This window comes from Sus scrofa, chromosome 1, assembly GCF_054392235.1.
Source record: "Sus scrofa isolate SSC_HxYL_T2T_F1_AM1 chromosome 1, Sscrofa_HxYL_maternal_Yorkshire_Landrace_v2.0, whole genome shotgun sequence".
In the NCBI taxonomy this organism is placed as follows: domain Eukaryota; kingdom Metazoa; phylum Chordata; class Mammalia; order Artiodactyla; family Suidae; genus Sus; species Sus scrofa.
In genome coordinates, this window is record NC_139383.1 from 170,096,793 (window position 1) to 170,113,905 (window position 17,113).

Sequence of the window (17,113 nt, forward strand, 5' to 3'; positions counted from 1 at the left end):
ATTATTTTAAATGAAAAGCTCTAAAATGTTACTTTTTATGAAAGAAAATGACTATGGTGAAGCACTCTTTTATGGGAAAGAGAAGATTCTGCTATGCACATGAATGCATACATTAGTCAAAGCTCCAGCCTGGTACTTAAAGATATATTGCAGGCTCTGGAATAAAAACCCATGTGTTCACATCCTGATTTTACCTTTCACTATATGGAAATTTACTGGGCAAATTTCTCAATCTTGGTAAGCCTTGCAGTTTTCTGATCTACAAAGTAAGAATATCATTCTGAAGCATTGTTCAGAAGGATTGATGACAAGATTAAATAAGTATTTTATTTTATTTTGCCAACTCTACAATGCTTTTTTTAAAAAATTATCCTTAGTTCAAGAAGTAAAGTCAAATCAGACAGCATTGCTTGCAACTTCAATTACAAATCATACAGGGAGAAACTGATTCTCTTTTCTTTCTTTTAAGGTCTTTGTTTTCTGCACACTGGCAGAGAGGTAAAAGAAAAAGACTGCAGCTTGAACATGAAAGAACGCTTTACAGTTAAATCCACAATCCTATATTTTTATCGTATTCATGTGTCAGTGAAAAATCACAACTATTACAAAACAGGACAAATTATAAAGCACCGAACACAGTGCCTGGCACAGAGGTAGTGCTCAATAAACATTTGTTCATTAAAGTGATCTTTCTTTTCTTCTTTAAAGAAGTAACTATGCAGACTTGAAAAAAATAACCAGATTTTTTAATTTAGGGAAAAGATGATAAAAATGATGCTGTACATGCAGAATATATATGTATGCACACATATATATGTCTCATATATAGCAACAGTTTACTAGAGGCTGGAGTAGAACCTACATTTCCATGGTGGGGGCAATGGGCTTGATTCTTCTGTTATCTATAACCTCCTTTTGCCCAGAACTGGTATAGGAGAATAATACAGATTTTGTTCTTTCTCAGTGAGGTTTACATGTGATCCAATGACAGATGACAGGATAATTATCTTTTCTGGATTACTGGTCTTGTGATTAACTTCTAAGTTACTAGCAATGGTTGGTAAGGAGCCAAAAATCTTTTTGGAAATGGAAATTCTGATAGTGGTAATAGTCTAAGTTATTCTCTTGGAATAACATATATTTCCCTCACTCTTCCAATGAAGATGAAAATCAGCATTCATTCATTTACACTGAAGTGTAGTTGATTTACAGTACTGTGTTAGTTTCAGTATACAGCAGAGTCATTTGATTTTTTTTGCAGATTATATTCCATTTTAGGTGATTACAAGATGTTGGGTATAATTCTTTGTGCTACGGAGTAAGTCTTTGTTTCTTATCGATTTTATGTTGAGTAGTTTGTTAATCCTATACTCCTAATTTGTCCTATCCTTTCTTCTCTCTCCCCCTTAGTAACCATAAGATTGTTTTCTTTCTGTTTTTTATATAGATTCATTGGGATTATTTTTTAGATTTCACATACAAGTGGTATCATACAGTATTTGCCTCTCTCAAGACAGCATATATTTATATATTAACATTATATAGTAAGCAAAAATTACTTTATCTCCCCAGACTTAGAGATGAGAGTATAATCTTTAGATTAAAAATGTAAGGTCAAAACTACCACATATTTAAAATTTTCACTCTTAATTATGCTTAGTTATAACATTTTGTTTTTTCACCAGTGTTTCCCCTAATTGGAAATACTAAGATACCTAAATAACAAGAACGATGATAACCCAATCTAAAATTTAAGTTTTCAAATAAATATTAAAGGAATGAAAACAATTATGTGGTCAATTTCTGATTATGTTATTTTCTAATATGTAACCATTTGAACAATAATACAATATACAAAACTAGAAATATTTGGTTAGTCTTTAATAAACTAAAATACCACATATTTAATAATTAATATAGAACATAAAACATATCTAACATTTACCATATAATTAAATACAACATGCCACTTAACAAATGATATAATTAGTAGCATAAATTAGTCCTAAGATTACTCAGTCCCATCTGATTTGCTAATTTTCAGATATAATTGATGTGACTTGCTATTTTGATACAGCTACTAATTAATAATACTATGACTAAATCATGACTTGATACAGGAAGCTGCATTAAACTCTTCCAGTGATTCCCCATTCAATTGATATTGCTATTGTTTTCACTGCTGAATCCTCTTAGCTTCTGTTGAACTCAAAACAATAATATCTTTTTTTCCCCTCATATAATACTGTCTTGAGATTTTTAAACATTCAATAGCTCTATTCTCAAGAATGAATGACAACCACATTTCAGAATGTCATTTTAATCAGGTCAAACCTCATTCTTCATGCTAAAGGTAGGATATGGTACAGTCAGTTGCGGGCTCTGTTGCTGGGCTACCTGCATTTGAATCTTAACTCTGTCACTAGAGATTTAAATAATCTCTCTGGGTGCTTCAGTTTACTGGGAGAGGCGGGGGTGTGCAGATGAGGACGATAATTCTGTAACCCAATGAATTAATATACATTTACAATAGTGTTTAGAATGGAGTAAGTGCTATGCAAAAATTAGCAATCACTTTTATGCATAATTACTATGACAAACATTTTATAGGTTTTAACAAACTTATCCCAGTAAATGGAAGAAAAATTCAAGAGGTGATCAAGAGAGGAATCCAAAATACAGATGTTCCTGGACCCCATTCTGCCCTCACGGGCTCCTTCTGTCGCATGTGGCATCACTCCTCTCCCAGCTGTGCCCTCCATTCTTGGGGATCAAAGTACCTGATGTCTGTCTGCTTCCCATCTATCTCAGAGTCAATGTCCTATGAAAACTACAACTCCTATAAGACATTCGAGAATTACTTCAGGGAGCTCCCATTATGGCTCAGTGGTAAGGAACCTGACTAGGATCCATGAAGATGTGGGTTCAATCCCTGGCCTCGCTCTGTGGGTGCCACGAGCTGTGGTGCAGGTTGCAGATGTGGCTCAGATCCTGTGTTGCTGTGGCTGCAGTGTAGGCTGGCAGCTGTGGCTCCAATTCGACTCCTAGCCTGGAAACTTCCATATACTGCAGGTGTGGCCCTTCCATATACTGCAAGTGACCAGACACTTGACGCTTGAGGAGCTAGGGCTGTTACACTGGCAAATTCCAGAGTAGAATCCCAACAGAATCCAACTGGCCTCACTTAATGTGGTCAGAACACAGAAGTTATAAATTGGTCTTCTGAAGTACCTATAGATCCAATGTTGATGCCTAAAAGGCAGAGCTGGTGGGAGGGTGGAGAGGGGAAGGAGACTGGAATGAGGAAGCAAGCAACCAAAAAGGATGTTGGTCTTCTTTTTAGAATGGGATGGTCCTGGAGGCCTCTGCTGGGCCAGCCATTAATCCTTTATTTTCTGGATCAAAGGAAAGTCAGGAGAAATTTCTGGAGAGATGCTTATGATGGCCAGGGAGCATCCAGGGAACCAAGACAAAATTTTATTCACCTGCCAACATGGAAATATTTCAACCAACTTTTAACAATCAGTTAAAAAGGTTTTTGGTATATAACACATGAATATTACTCAGCCCTGGTTTGGAGGATAAATGGAATGAGGAGGCCAAGGTCCAACAAATTTTGTACTAAACCATGGCTAACTTAAATCTGTTTTACACCAGTTTTATAACTACATGGTTGTAAACTGTTGGCTACAAGCAGAACTCACAAATGGTAAGAGTACACAACCAAAAACTCACAGCAACACTGGAAGGGGCATTTGGGATGTTCCCCTGGAGCCAATAAATTAGTAACATAACTTTGTATAACTATATAATTTACATTCACACAAAATTGTAGAAGGAAGAGAATTCTTAAAGTCATTTTTAATATTTCTGGAATGTCACAAAAAATCCCAATCTGTTTTTATAGTCTTACTCACCTGCCACTCTCTCATCTGTTTCCCTGTTACCATCATCTGAATATCTTGCAAAGTCTAAAGAATCAAGGGTACTGATGCTCCCAGCTCGATCTGTGATAAAGCAAAAAATAAAAGAATTAAACAGGTTTTTATTTAACTGCCAAAATAAGGGATTAGAAGAAATAACATGATTTTTTTCTAGTTAATAAACTATGATTCTAAGATCTAGAATTTTATTAAAACAATAAGGTAAAAATACGCACACCAATTAAACTGCTTTAAGGCAACTCAAGTTTCCCTGCCCAAATCTCTAACTCCCGAACAATGCACACACAGGGTATACTGCAACCAGCCCAGATAAAGATAAAAAAACTGAAATGAAATTTGAGCTGCTGCCCAAGAGTTTGCAGACTAAGTTCAACCAGATAATTTCCTGCTAAAAAAGTCAACAAACAACACTTTGAAAAAGTAAAACAGAAACCTGTCTCTACAATATACACAAACATTGTTCAGAAACAGTCCAAAAAAGAAATAAATGAACTGGATTTCATCAAAATGAAAAACTTGTGTTTTATATATTTACTTATTTTTGGCTGAGCTTGTGGCATGTGTAAGTTTCTGAGCCAGGGATCAAACCCAAGCCATAGCTGTGACAACAACAAATATTTAACCAGTAGGCCAACCAGGGAACTCCAAAACTTCTGGGTTTTAATTTAATTTTTTTTTTTTAAGGGCCATACCTTTAAAAAGGTCTATGGAAGTTCCCAGGCTAGGGGCATATGAAGTTCTATATTCCAGGTGGCATATGGAAGTTCCTAGGCTAGGGGTCAAATTGGAGCTGTAGCTACTGGCCTACACTACAGCCATAGCAATGTAGGATCTGAGCTGCATCTGCAACCTACACCACAGCTCACGGCAACACCGGATCTTTAACCCACTGATCAAACATGCATCCTCATGGACACTAGTTGAGTTTATTATAGCTGAGCCATGATAGGAACTCCCCCAAACTTTTGTGTTTTAAAAGTCATTACCAAGAAAGTGAAAACACTAACTCACAGACTGGGAGAAAGTATTTGCCCATCAAACATCAGATAAGGGGCTTATATCTACAAAATATAAAGCATTCATAACTCAAAAAAGAGAGTGTAATTTCAAAAATGGGCAAAATATTTACATAGACATTGCTCCAAAGACTTATGAATGGCTAATGACTTTATGGAAAGATGCTCTCAACATCCTTAGTCATTAGGGAAATGAAAACCAAATCACTTCAAATGCACGAGATGGTTATAATTAAAAAAAAAAAAAAGGCAGATGCTAACCAGTATTTCAGAGGATGTGGAGAAAATGGAACCCTCAGCTATTGCTGGTTGAAATATAAAATGGCATAGCCACTTTGGAAAAATTTGGCAGTTCCTCAAAAAGTTAAACATGTAATTGCCATATGACTGAGGAACTCCAATCCTAGGTATATACTCAAGAGAACTGGAAACTTGTGTTCACACAAAAACTGGTTTATGAATGTTACTAACAATATTATTCACAATGGCAACAATATACAAAAGAACCAAATGTCCATCAACTGATGAATGGATAAATAAAATGTGGTATATCCATGCAACAGAATATTATTCAGCCATCAAAAAGGAATAAAGTACTCACACAGGCTACAGCATAGATAAAACTTGTTGTGAGCCACATGGAAGCCCAGCATAGATAAAACTTGAAAGCATGGTAAATGAAAGAAGCCAGACACATAATGCCATATATTATATGATTCTATTCATGTCAAATATCTATAATAGGCAAATCCAAGAAACACAAAATAGATGAGTGCTTGCCAGGACTGGTGATACAGATGAATGAACAGTGACCACTACTGGGTATAGGATTTCTTTTAAGGGTGATAATAATGTTCTGGAATACAGAGTGGCAAGTATGGATCAGTTCTGTAAATATACTAAAAACTAGTGAATTGCATACTTTAAAAGGGTAAATTTTTGGTATATGAGTTAAACCTTACTTTAATAAAAACACAAAATACAAGTGTTGGCCAGGATATGGAGAAACTAGAACCCTCACATATTGCTGGTGGGGATGTTAAATCATGCAGCCACTTTGAAATTAGCTTGGCAGTTCTTCAAAAGACTAAACACAAGAGCTACCACATGACCTAGTTCCCAAGAGGAAAGAAGACATATATTCTCACAAAGTCTTGTACATGATTGCTCACAGCAACATTTTTCACAATGGCAAGAAAACAATCCAATGCCTATTAACAAATGGAGAAATAAAACGTAGTATATATACACATACAATTGAATACTATTCAGCAGTAACGGGAACTGAAAAACTGATAACATGATACGACATGGCTGATACTTGAAAATATTATGCTAAGTAAAAGAAGCCAGTCACAAAAGAACCACATGTTATAGGACTCCATCCATAAGAAATGTGCAAAAAACAGTTAAATCTATATGGGCATAAAAGTTGATTGCAGTTTTCTAGGGCAGGAGGGAGGGGGTATATGGGATACCTGATAACTGGAGAGAGATTTCTTTTTGGGGTGATAAATATGATCTAAAATTAGATAAAGTGATGGCCACATAACCCTATATAGTAAAAAAAGTTGAACTGTCCAACTCTAAATGAGTGAATTTTAAGATAATTAAATTCTCTTTAAATAAAGCTATTAATTTTAAAAAAAGGAACATTTTTAGGATGCAATGGGAAAAACTGCAACTCGATTTCTATATTTGACAAAAATATTCTTCCAAAATAAAGGCAAGGAGTTCCTGTGGTGGCTCAGTGGTAACGAAGCTGACTAGTATCCATAAGGATGCAGGTGTGATCCCTGGCCTTGCTCAGTGGATTGAGGATTTGGCGTTGCTGTGGCTGTGGTGTAGGCAGGCAGCTGTAGCTCCAATTCACCTCCTAGCCTGGGAACTTCCATATGCCACAAGTGTGGCCCTAAAAAGCAATAAATAAATAAATAAAAACAAAGGTAAAATAATGTTAATTAGTTTCCTGAATATTTTTCACAAAGGCACTTGTGCTTCACATACTCCTAATAAGAGGTTGGGGGAAAAAATGTGTGTGTGTGTGTGTGTAATATCTCAGGTATTTAAAGTATACAATAGTATATCAAAGATCCATAGAGGTCCTGAGGCAATTAAAGCAAAACAAAAAAAATAACGTTACTCAAAAATCATTTATCTACCACATTCCTTTGCTGAGAATACTTATTATAAAAAACTAATGTTACTAAGAATAAATTTTGAGAAATGTTAACCCACTTCCCTCTCTATTTGCTGTAACATAAAAACATAATATTCATTTAAGGGGAATAATGCTTTAGAACAGGGGTTGGCCAGCTAAGGCCAGGGAGAAACGTGAACTGAGGCTTGTTTTCATATGACCCTCAAATTCAGGGTGGTTTGTTTTTAAGGAGCTTTTATCATTCATTCATTCATTAGACATTTATGGAGCACCTACTCCATACTTACTGTTGTACCTATTCCATCTACTGCCAGGTCCTCTGTAGGTAATTGTTATATAGTAAAAGAACAAAGTAGATAAAAATGTAGTATGCGGGAAGATGATTAAGTACCATATAGTAAAATCAAACAGTGGAAATGGAAAATTGATTTATATAAAAACATCTCAACTCTTATTAGATCTCTGTGGTGTAGTTGTTTGTGGTTTTGTTTTGCTTTTTATTCACTTTTTAACCAGATCAGGAATTTCTTGTCTTTTACATTCCATTTCACTGTCTGGGGCCCTGGAAGACTTTAATCAGAAAACATTTAAAACTGAGCCTAAAGAATAAATGTCCACTGGAGTTCCCTGGTGTCCTAGCAAGTTAAGGATCTGGTGTTATCATGGCTGTGGCATGGGTTCAGTCCCCGGCCTGGGAATTTATGGCCAAAAAAAAAGAGTAAATTTCTACCAAATCAACACATGAGAGAAAGAACAAATAAGCCTATGGAGTTTTCAAAGTGCAGGACAAGTTTAGTGTAAATAGTAAGGTTACAATGTACAGATGCTCCAAGGGGTAAGGCAGGCTAGGATAGAAAGGATCTGGAAGTACATAGTATAATACTTTACAGGAGTGAAACAGGCTCTCAAAAAAAATCATTTTTACAAAGGAATCTGCTTCTATATTAAATGTTAAACATGCAGAACTGCTTACTGTTGAACACTCAGCTTTGGAGGTCCTGTCGTGGTGCAGAGGAAATGAATCCGACTAGGAACCATGAGGTTTTGGGTTAGATCCCTGCCCTTGCTCAGTGGGTTACAGATCCAGCATTGCCGTGAGCTTTGGTGTAGGTCGCAGACATGGCTTGGGTCTGGTGTTGCTGTGGCTCAGGTGTAGGCTGGCGGCTGGCTATAGCTCTGATTAGACCCCTAACCTGGGAACCTCCATATGCAGCAGGTGCGGCCCTAAAAAAAAAGGACAAAAAGACAAAAAAAAAAAAACCCACAAAAAAACAAAAAAACTCAGCTTTTTAGGGTGATACTAATTAATCTGGACATTACTAGCCCTAACCAGAAATTCCTCTTGATACTATAACTGCTCTTGGTCACATGCACATCTTCGATCTTCTTAGCTATTCTGATGTCTCTAACCTGCATATCAAAATACGTATACCCAACAGGACGAATTTTTATAAATCAATATTCTAGTGTTGGGGTAACTGATAATAGATTTTGTAAATAAAATGTACTTTGAAATTTAAGAGTAATAGGTAATATTATAGCTCCTAGATAAATATGCTTCTTTAGGTTTACCCAGAATCCTTTTTCAGGCCAAGCGAATGTCTTTCCAAATACTTAAATATAAAGAGGAAAGAGTTTGGAAAAATTAGCATGATTTTTAAGAAAGAAACTACCACTTTCTAATAAACCACAAAGCATTTCTTCAAATTTCAGGATTGTGCAACTTCTTAGTAATTCACGTCATAACTCAGAAATGGAATGATCAGGGACTTTCACCATAGTTGGCAAACCAGTAAAACCTGCATATAAGTTTTATTAAGTCTGAAAACTGAATCCACTATACATAGTGACTACAGGCATGCAGACTGATTTTATAAAGCACTATGAAAGCCGTCTTATTTCTATATACATTTAATCTTTTAATAATGATGACAGAATGCACTCTTTTTTTTTTTTTTTTTTTTCTTTTTTACGGCTGAACCCATGGCATATGGAGAGTCCCAGGCTGGGGAGCAAATTGGAGCTGTAGCCACTGGCCTACACCACAGCCACAGCAACTTGGGCTTTGAGCCATGTCTGCAACCTACACCATAGCTCATGGCAACTTCAGATCCTTAACCCACTGAGCAGGGCCAGGGATCGAACCTGCATCCTCACAGATGCTAGTCAGATTCGTTTCTGCTAAGCCATGACTGGAACTCTGATACGATAGCTTTGATTAAGAATTAAGGGGGAGGAGTTCCCGTTGTGGCACAGTGGTTAAAGAATCCGACTAGGAACCATGAAGTTAACCCCTTGCTCAGTGGGTTAACCATCCGGCGTTGCCATGAGCTGTGGTGTAGGTTGCAGACGCGGCTCAGATCCCGAGTTGCTGTGGCTCTGGCGTAGGCTGGCAGCTACAGCTCCGATTAGACCCCTAGCCTAGGAACCTCATATGCCACAGGAGCAGCCCAAGAAATAGCAAAAAGACAAAAAAAAAAAAAAGAATTAAGGGGGAGTTCCTTTTGTGGTGCAGTGGAAACAAATCTGACTAGTATCCATGAGGATGGGGATTCCATCCTTGGCCTCGCTCAGTGGGTCAAGGGTTTGGTGTTACTGTGAGCTGTGGTATAGTTTGCAGACACATTTCAGATCCCATGTTGCTGTGGCTGTTGCTGTGGCTGTGGCGTAGGCTGGCAGCTGTAGCTCCGATTCGATCGCTAGCCTGGGAACCTCCGTATGCTGTGGGTGCAGCTCTAAAAAGAAAGAAAGAAAGAAAAAGAAACAGGAATTAAAAATAAGGATGGAGGAAAAGCTTAAAGGCACAGAAATCAGTTACAAGGCTAAAACTGAGGGTCCAGCTGCAATCTACAAGCACAGAACTGGTAGACGAGTAGAAAACCTGATGACACCACATTGAGCAATCTTATTAGCTAACTAATCAGGATCAGCTGGTTTCAAAAACAAATGAACATAGTTTCTGACTGCTGGGGAATTCTGAAATAATAGGTGGGGAATTTTGGAAGGTTACACCCATGATTGCAACTGTGGTGTCCACCTTGAGGCTTAGTCATATTCTATGACTAGACCAGAAACTCAGATGGAACCAAGCAGCAAAGCTTCAAGATTGAAAAAGAGAGTACTTGCTAATTCAACGTTGGTGGATTTCCTTAGTTGCATTTCATTCAGCAGATTATTCACCTCTGCCTTGGTGTGGTGCTATAGTTTGTCACTTTATTTTCCAAATGATCAATATTGTACAACTGGACTACTCCAAGTTAATTAGATACTCTAAGTTAGTTATTAAGATACTTTGCCTGATCATATACTAAACTGATTTGAGAACATTTGCTTAACTGTGCTTTAAAACTGACATAAAACAGTAGTCGGGATTGTAAAGGAAAGAATGACTTGGAAATTACTGATCTAGTTTGGAATCCCAGTCTTGCCACTTAAGGCACAATGTGTGGTAAAATATAAAAGGGCATGAAAGAAGAGGCAAGCCCATCTGCCAACCAGGTATCAACCCCTGTGACAACAATCATAGTTTAGATTCTTCTGTATGTATCTTTTCATTTTTCTTTTTTTTTTTTTTTTTGGTCTTTTTGTCTTTTTAGGGCCGTACACACGGCATATGGAGGTTCCCAGGATAGGGGTCCAATCGGAGCTATAGCCACCAGCCTGTGCCAGAGCCACAGCAACGCGGGATCTGAAGCATCTGTGGCTTACACCACAGCTTACAGCAATGCCAGATCCTTAACCCACTGAGCAAGGCCAGGGATCGAACCCATGTCCTCATGGATGGTAGTCGGGTTCACTAAGTGCTAAGCCACACGGGAACTCCTTGTACGTATCTTTTTAGAAACATGGGAGGCATATGCCAATTTCTCCCTTTCTGTATGTAAATGGAAACAATTTACACACACTTCCTGGATCCTAATTTACTCAATTTATAATATATCTTGGTGATCATTCCACATCAGCACATATAGATCATTCTGTTTTAATTAGCCAACCCTCTACTGTTGAACATTCAGGTTGTTTTTGATCTTTGATCTTTGATACCTTTATTTGTAGAAGATATTTTAAAAAATCTAGATTCAACAGTTTTAATGCAAACAAGCTTGCTTAGACTAAACTATAGAAATGGAATTGAATATTAAGGAATTTTTTTTTTTTTTGCCATTTCTTGGGCCGATCCCGCGGCATATGAAGGTTCCCAGGCTAGGGGTCGAATCGGAGCTGTAACTACTGGCCTACGCCAGAACCACAGAAAGTGCAAGATCCGAGCCTCGTCTGCGAACTACACCACAGCTCATGGCAACACCAGATCCTTAACCCACTGAGCAAGGGCAGGGACCGAACCCGCAACGTCATGGTTCCTAGTCGGATTCGTTAACCACTGAGCCACGACGGGAACTCCAGGAATATTTTAAAATGTAATAGATACCACCAAATCACTTTCAAAAAGAGTGTCCTCCCAGAAGATAATATTGGTTATTTAAAAAATCCATTGGGAAGAGTGCAGTGAGGCTGCAGATTCAAAAATCACCTATTAATACAGGTTACCTTTTTGATATGGACATCTTATTAGGAGGTTCACGTGACAAAAAATCAGTATTCTTACTACTGTAACTTATTAGAGGGTACAAAAGGCAAATCTTTTTTTTTTTTTGTCTTTCTGCCTTTTCTAGGGCCGCTCCTGTGGCATACAAAATACAAATCTTAAACATTAAGAACAATACTACAATGTGACTAGAGATTTTGGTGATACTTTCATAAGTCTCATCATTCCACTCCACATTCTTTGGTCAACTATTCTTACTTCCATTCTTGGAAAAAAAAAAAAAAAAAGCTTCAGTCTTTACCATGATTGTAAAGAATGCCTATCACCCTGACTAGAAAAACTAGAAAGATAAGGCTGTTGGTAGGTACTTTTCTAATGGTAATTCTACTTTCATACAGATATATAGAATATTTACAAGACTCCCCATACAACGCAATAAAAAGATATTGGTATAGTTTTTGTCCATTTGAAACATTCTAAATGTATACTAAAAGAGATCTGTGTCAACATTAAACCAAAAATCATTAACTGATTCTTAAGATTTCCTTTCCAAATAAAATAGATCCTCAAGGTTACAAATGGCAATAGGAGACTGAGAATAGAGAAACTAGTACATATGTACCAACAGTTTATGAGCAAAGATGAAATATTTTGCTATTATTTCATGCAAATTTAATTAATAAATTATATGACACTAATATTCACTATAAGGTAACAAAAAAGGCAGACACACACCAAACACATATGCAGAAATAACTTACCATGTGAAATATATTTTTTGTGTTCATATATCAGAGAGAAGATGGTATTTCAGGTCACTAAAAATACCAAACAGTTCACACTGCACAGTTATAGGATTAAGAGAGCAGTTGTAATTCCCACTACAAATTTTCCTTGTTTTGCCAGAATTTATCACATGTAAATTTTGACAAAATATGGAACATACTTTAAATTGTTTTTAAAAAGAAAAGTGCAAAATACAACACTATATAGCCACCACCTGATATAAACAACTGTTAACATTTTTCAAAACTGAAAAAGAAATAATACCTTAGAGACAAAGTTCATGTCCTAATGCTTCCCTCCTCAAGGGCAATCACAATAACAGATTTAGTGAGATTCTAGTTGTTTTTATATCTATAATACCTATGTTTAAGTATCCACAAATAATATGCAGTATTGTTTTATGTGCTTGAAAATTTGCATAATGGTATAGAACTGTATGGAAGCTCCACAACAGATCTGAGATTTGATTAATGGCTACTAAGATTTCCATTTTATGAATATACTATAACTAACTAGTGTTTCCATTATATATGGCCAAGAAGACTGTTTCCAATGTTGTACACACTGTGTTATACACACTTGTGAGTTCCAGATAAATACTTATATGTGGACAAGCTGGGTTGAAAGATGTGTACATCTTCATCTTTACTAGATTTTATCAAATTATTCTTCAGAGTAGTTGTAACACAAGAATGTCTGCTCCTTCCATATCAAGAATACTAAGTGTTGTCAGGCATCTTCATTTTTGCCAAAAGGTTGGGTACTGTGAAATGCATTTTTCTGATTACTAGGTAATTTGAGCATCTTTTCATTGGTTTGCTTCTTTTTGAATCATCTATTTTTATTTTTTATCTATTTTTCATTAGGTTTGCAGGCATTCTATATAAATTCTATATCTGAAATTCTTTTGACTGTTATATATTTGTGGCAAATATGTTCTCCTAGTCTATGGCTTGTCTTTCACTGTTATCTTTTCACATACAGGAATTTTAATTTTGATACCAATATATCAACCTCTTACTTCAAAGACTACCATTTTTATGTTGAAGAAATTCTTAAATCAAGGTCATAAATATGTTTTAATATTTTCTTCAAAAAGTTTTCAAGTTCCATTTCCCACATTTAGTATTTTAATTCATTTGGAGATTTTATTTTGGCGTATGCATGTACATGGTAGGAGATAACTTCCTCTAGAAGGAGAAAAATCTATCTAATAGTCTACCCTTCCCTAATCATTTGACTCTTTCCTACTCCAAAGACTCATTAAGCTTGTTTCTGAGCTATAATCTTCTCTTTATTTCAATTTGTGAATCTTTGCTCTCCTATGCTTTTAAAATATTTGTTCTGTAGATAGCAACATAAATTGATTTTTTTTTAAATATTAAGTTCCAAAAAGACAAATCCCCTTTTCTAGTCATCCATTAGTTATAAAATTAAGTAACTAAGCATTGCCTAAGAAGAATACAAAAATTATATTTAAAAATAACTGACATGAATGTAATTAAAAACATCTGTAAAAATGTAGGTACAATGCCTTTACAGACATAAAATATAATGCATTAACTGTATGGCAGTAGATTTTAATGAACAATTGCAAAATCCTAAATCCAATGTTTACCTTTTAATAATTTATTTTACGCTTACATAGACTAACTAACTACAAATGACCATAAATATTAACTCGAGAGTTCCCGCTGTGGCAGTGGAAATGAATCCAACTACTATCCATGAGGATACTGCTTAAATCCCTGTCCTCACTCAGTGGGGTTAAAGATCCAGCGTTGCTGTGAGCTATACTATATGTCCCAGACATGTGTGTGGCTTGGATCCCGCGCTGCTGTGGCTGTGGCGTAGGCTGGTGGCTGTAGCTCCAATTCAACCCCAAGCCTGGGAACTTCCATATGCTGAGAATGCGGCCCTAAAAAGCAAAAATAAATAAATAAAGACTAACTCAGCTGACTCTCACAATAGCTGTATAAGGTACTGTTATCCTCATATTAAGCTGAAGAAACTGAGGCATAGAGAGATTTAAGTAACTTGAACAAAAGTCACAAGAGTAAAATAGTGGCAGAAATAGGATCCAAGCCAAGAAGTCTGACTCCTTGCTTTATAGCTTTCCCCCTAAAAATCAGCAGACTTCTCTGATCTAATTTATCAAAGAATTTGGCTACTCAAATAGAAATGCTATTAAATTTACACGTGAATTCAAGCACAGATGTTCCTAGTATGTGTTTTATTTTTTAATTTTTTTTATGGCCACACCAGCAGCATATGGAAGTTCCCAGGCCAGGGGTCCAATCAGAGCTGCAGCTACCAGAAGTTCCCAGGCCAGGGGTCCAATCAGAGTTGCAGCTACCAGCCTATGCCACAGCCGCAGCAATGCAGGATCTGAGCTGCATGCACGACCTACCCCACAGCTCAGAGCAACACTCGATCCTTAACCCACTAAGCAAGGCCAGGGATCAAACCTGCAATCTCATGGATACTAGTTGAGTCCTTAACCCACGGAGTCACAATGGAAACTCTCCTAGTATGTTTTTTAAACTATTATTTTAATTTGGATGTCATATATCCATTATCCCTATTTAATCAAATGAAGTGGTATTGTGAGACATCACCTTTCTCAGTCTTTTATCATCAGCCAATCTGATCTAGTCTTCCCTCACCATTTCATATATTTTTTTCTTATAAAAGAAAGACGTTACTATAAAATGAGTTTTTGAAGTCTTTCCATGTGTATACCCTCAGGCGAACTTCAACACAACTCTATTTATAACCAGCAGTGGACAGAAATGATTACTGGGCTTTAAGTGGAATAAGAAGGCTCTAAAAGGTGAAGTAATTTACCCAAGGTAACAGAGCTATAAATGGCAGGGGCAGAATTGGAGATCAGACATTGGTACTCAAGTTGGGCTTCAAACAATAAGCCAAGTTCAAAAGTATAGATGGTGTAGCCTGGCACAGACCAAATATTGTTTTAATCAGTTACACATCTTTCCACAGCTATTCCTTTACCAAGCCCATATTTCTCTAATTTATTCATACCAATGTGACAAATCTGTCATGTACCCTGCTCTAATCCAAATGTATCACCTCTAGGACATTCTTCTTGATCCTGTTATAGTTAAGTGCTATCTTTCACTGAACCTTAGTAAATACCAGTGCTGTGTTCAAGTATATAGAGCATTTATTTCTCAGAAATTTGAAGAATTTATTTTTAAATTAGCCAACATACACTCAACTTGTTCAGACTTTGCTGTGCATATTTCCTTAGTTTGCAGAAACTATATACATATGTGGAATTAGAGTTACCAGTTTTCCATACTCCAGTGAAATGGGGCTAGAAACCACTTTAAAAATTAAATGCAGGTTCAAACTTCCAGTTATAAGATAAATAATCCTGGGGATGGAACGGCCAACACAGTGACCATAGTTAACAATACTGTATTGTGTATTTCAAAGTTGCTCAGAGAGTAGATCTTAAAAGTTCTCATTATAGGAAAAAAAATTGTTAACTATGTGTGGTGATGGCCACTAACTAAATTTACTGTGGTAATCATTTCAAAATATAGACATATATCAAATTATTATGTTGGATACCTAAAACTAATAAAATGTCATGTCATTTAGATGTCAAAAAAGTTAATCATAATACTGAAACAAACACTAATATGATAAGGCAGTTGATGTAGATCAGTTCTAAACTAATATAACTCCCCTCCCCCCAAATCAACCAAAGAGGCACTGCGTTCAAAATATAGACAAATAACAAAACACGATTTACTTAACAATCAACAAGTATGTTTTTAGTATAAATAACTTAGAAACCACATTGTATCATCAAATCTCACAGTTCTTATAGGTAGAAGTCAATAAAAACAACTACTCATAAGACAAAAATAGGCTATTAATATTTAACACCCTTTTCAATCAATATTTGTAATTTATACAGAGGTAGACTGTGTTTCTAGACCAAGGTAAGTGTTCTTTTTCAGGTGATTATCCTAACATTATGGGACTTAAGGGGGTGGGCACAGGTAAAAGCTACCATTTAAACACAAATTAACCAAATTTAGTTTTTGACCCAAAAATGCTAAACAAAATTAAAATTACACCAATCCTGGAAGGTTTTTTCCAAAGTTTTTAAAAAACAAGAAACAAACAAGCATACATTATGATCACCCCTAACTCTCTTCTTTGCAAAGCAGAAAGTGTAATTTCAATTTTTGACAGAAATAAGGTCTGTTTTCCCTGATTAATACCCCTATCTTGTTTCCTTTTAAACTATGTACCGCAATGGCCTGAAATGTCATACTGCATTTTTATAACTACCCAAATGGAATCATTTTATTAATTGGTGAGCCAGATAACAGTAAGCATGTTCCCAGATGATGTTTTAAACAAGGCAAAATGTAAAATAAATATTATCTTCCCTTTACCCTCACTTCCTTTTCCTTTTCCTCACTCAGGATGACAGTCTAAATATGGCCAAATAATTTATTAAAAATTTCACCCACCCTTCAGCATCAAATTAAAATTTTACTTTCTCCACAAGGGCCACTTCATTATCACAGTCCATAAGGATTTTTCCTTATCTGAATGTTTACACGATTATCTGTACCACCGAAGACTATTCTACAGAACTTTCATGTGTTAGTCT

At 36.1% G+C, this 17,113-nt stretch overlaps 1 protein-coding gene across 18 annotated transcripts in view; it reads right to left on the reverse strand.

The window, feature by feature from the left end:
* The window catches only part of RELCH (RAB11 binding and LisH domain, coiled-coil and HEAT repeat containing), a 109,732-nt gene that overhangs the window by 86,591 nt on the left and 6,028 nt on the right, over nt 1-17,113 (reverse strand). For all 18 annotated transcript variants that reach the window (XR_014815967.1, XR_014815978.1, XR_014815976.1 and 15 more), the window contains exon 2: nt 3,918-4,007. Coding sequence is in view for 7 of the 18 variants with exons in the window: in XM_084977225.1 (XP_084833351.1) it covers nt 3,918-4,007 (90 nt within the window). In the remaining 11 variants the exon portion in view is untranslated. The remainder of the gene's footprint in view (nt 1-3,917; nt 4,008-17,113) is intronic.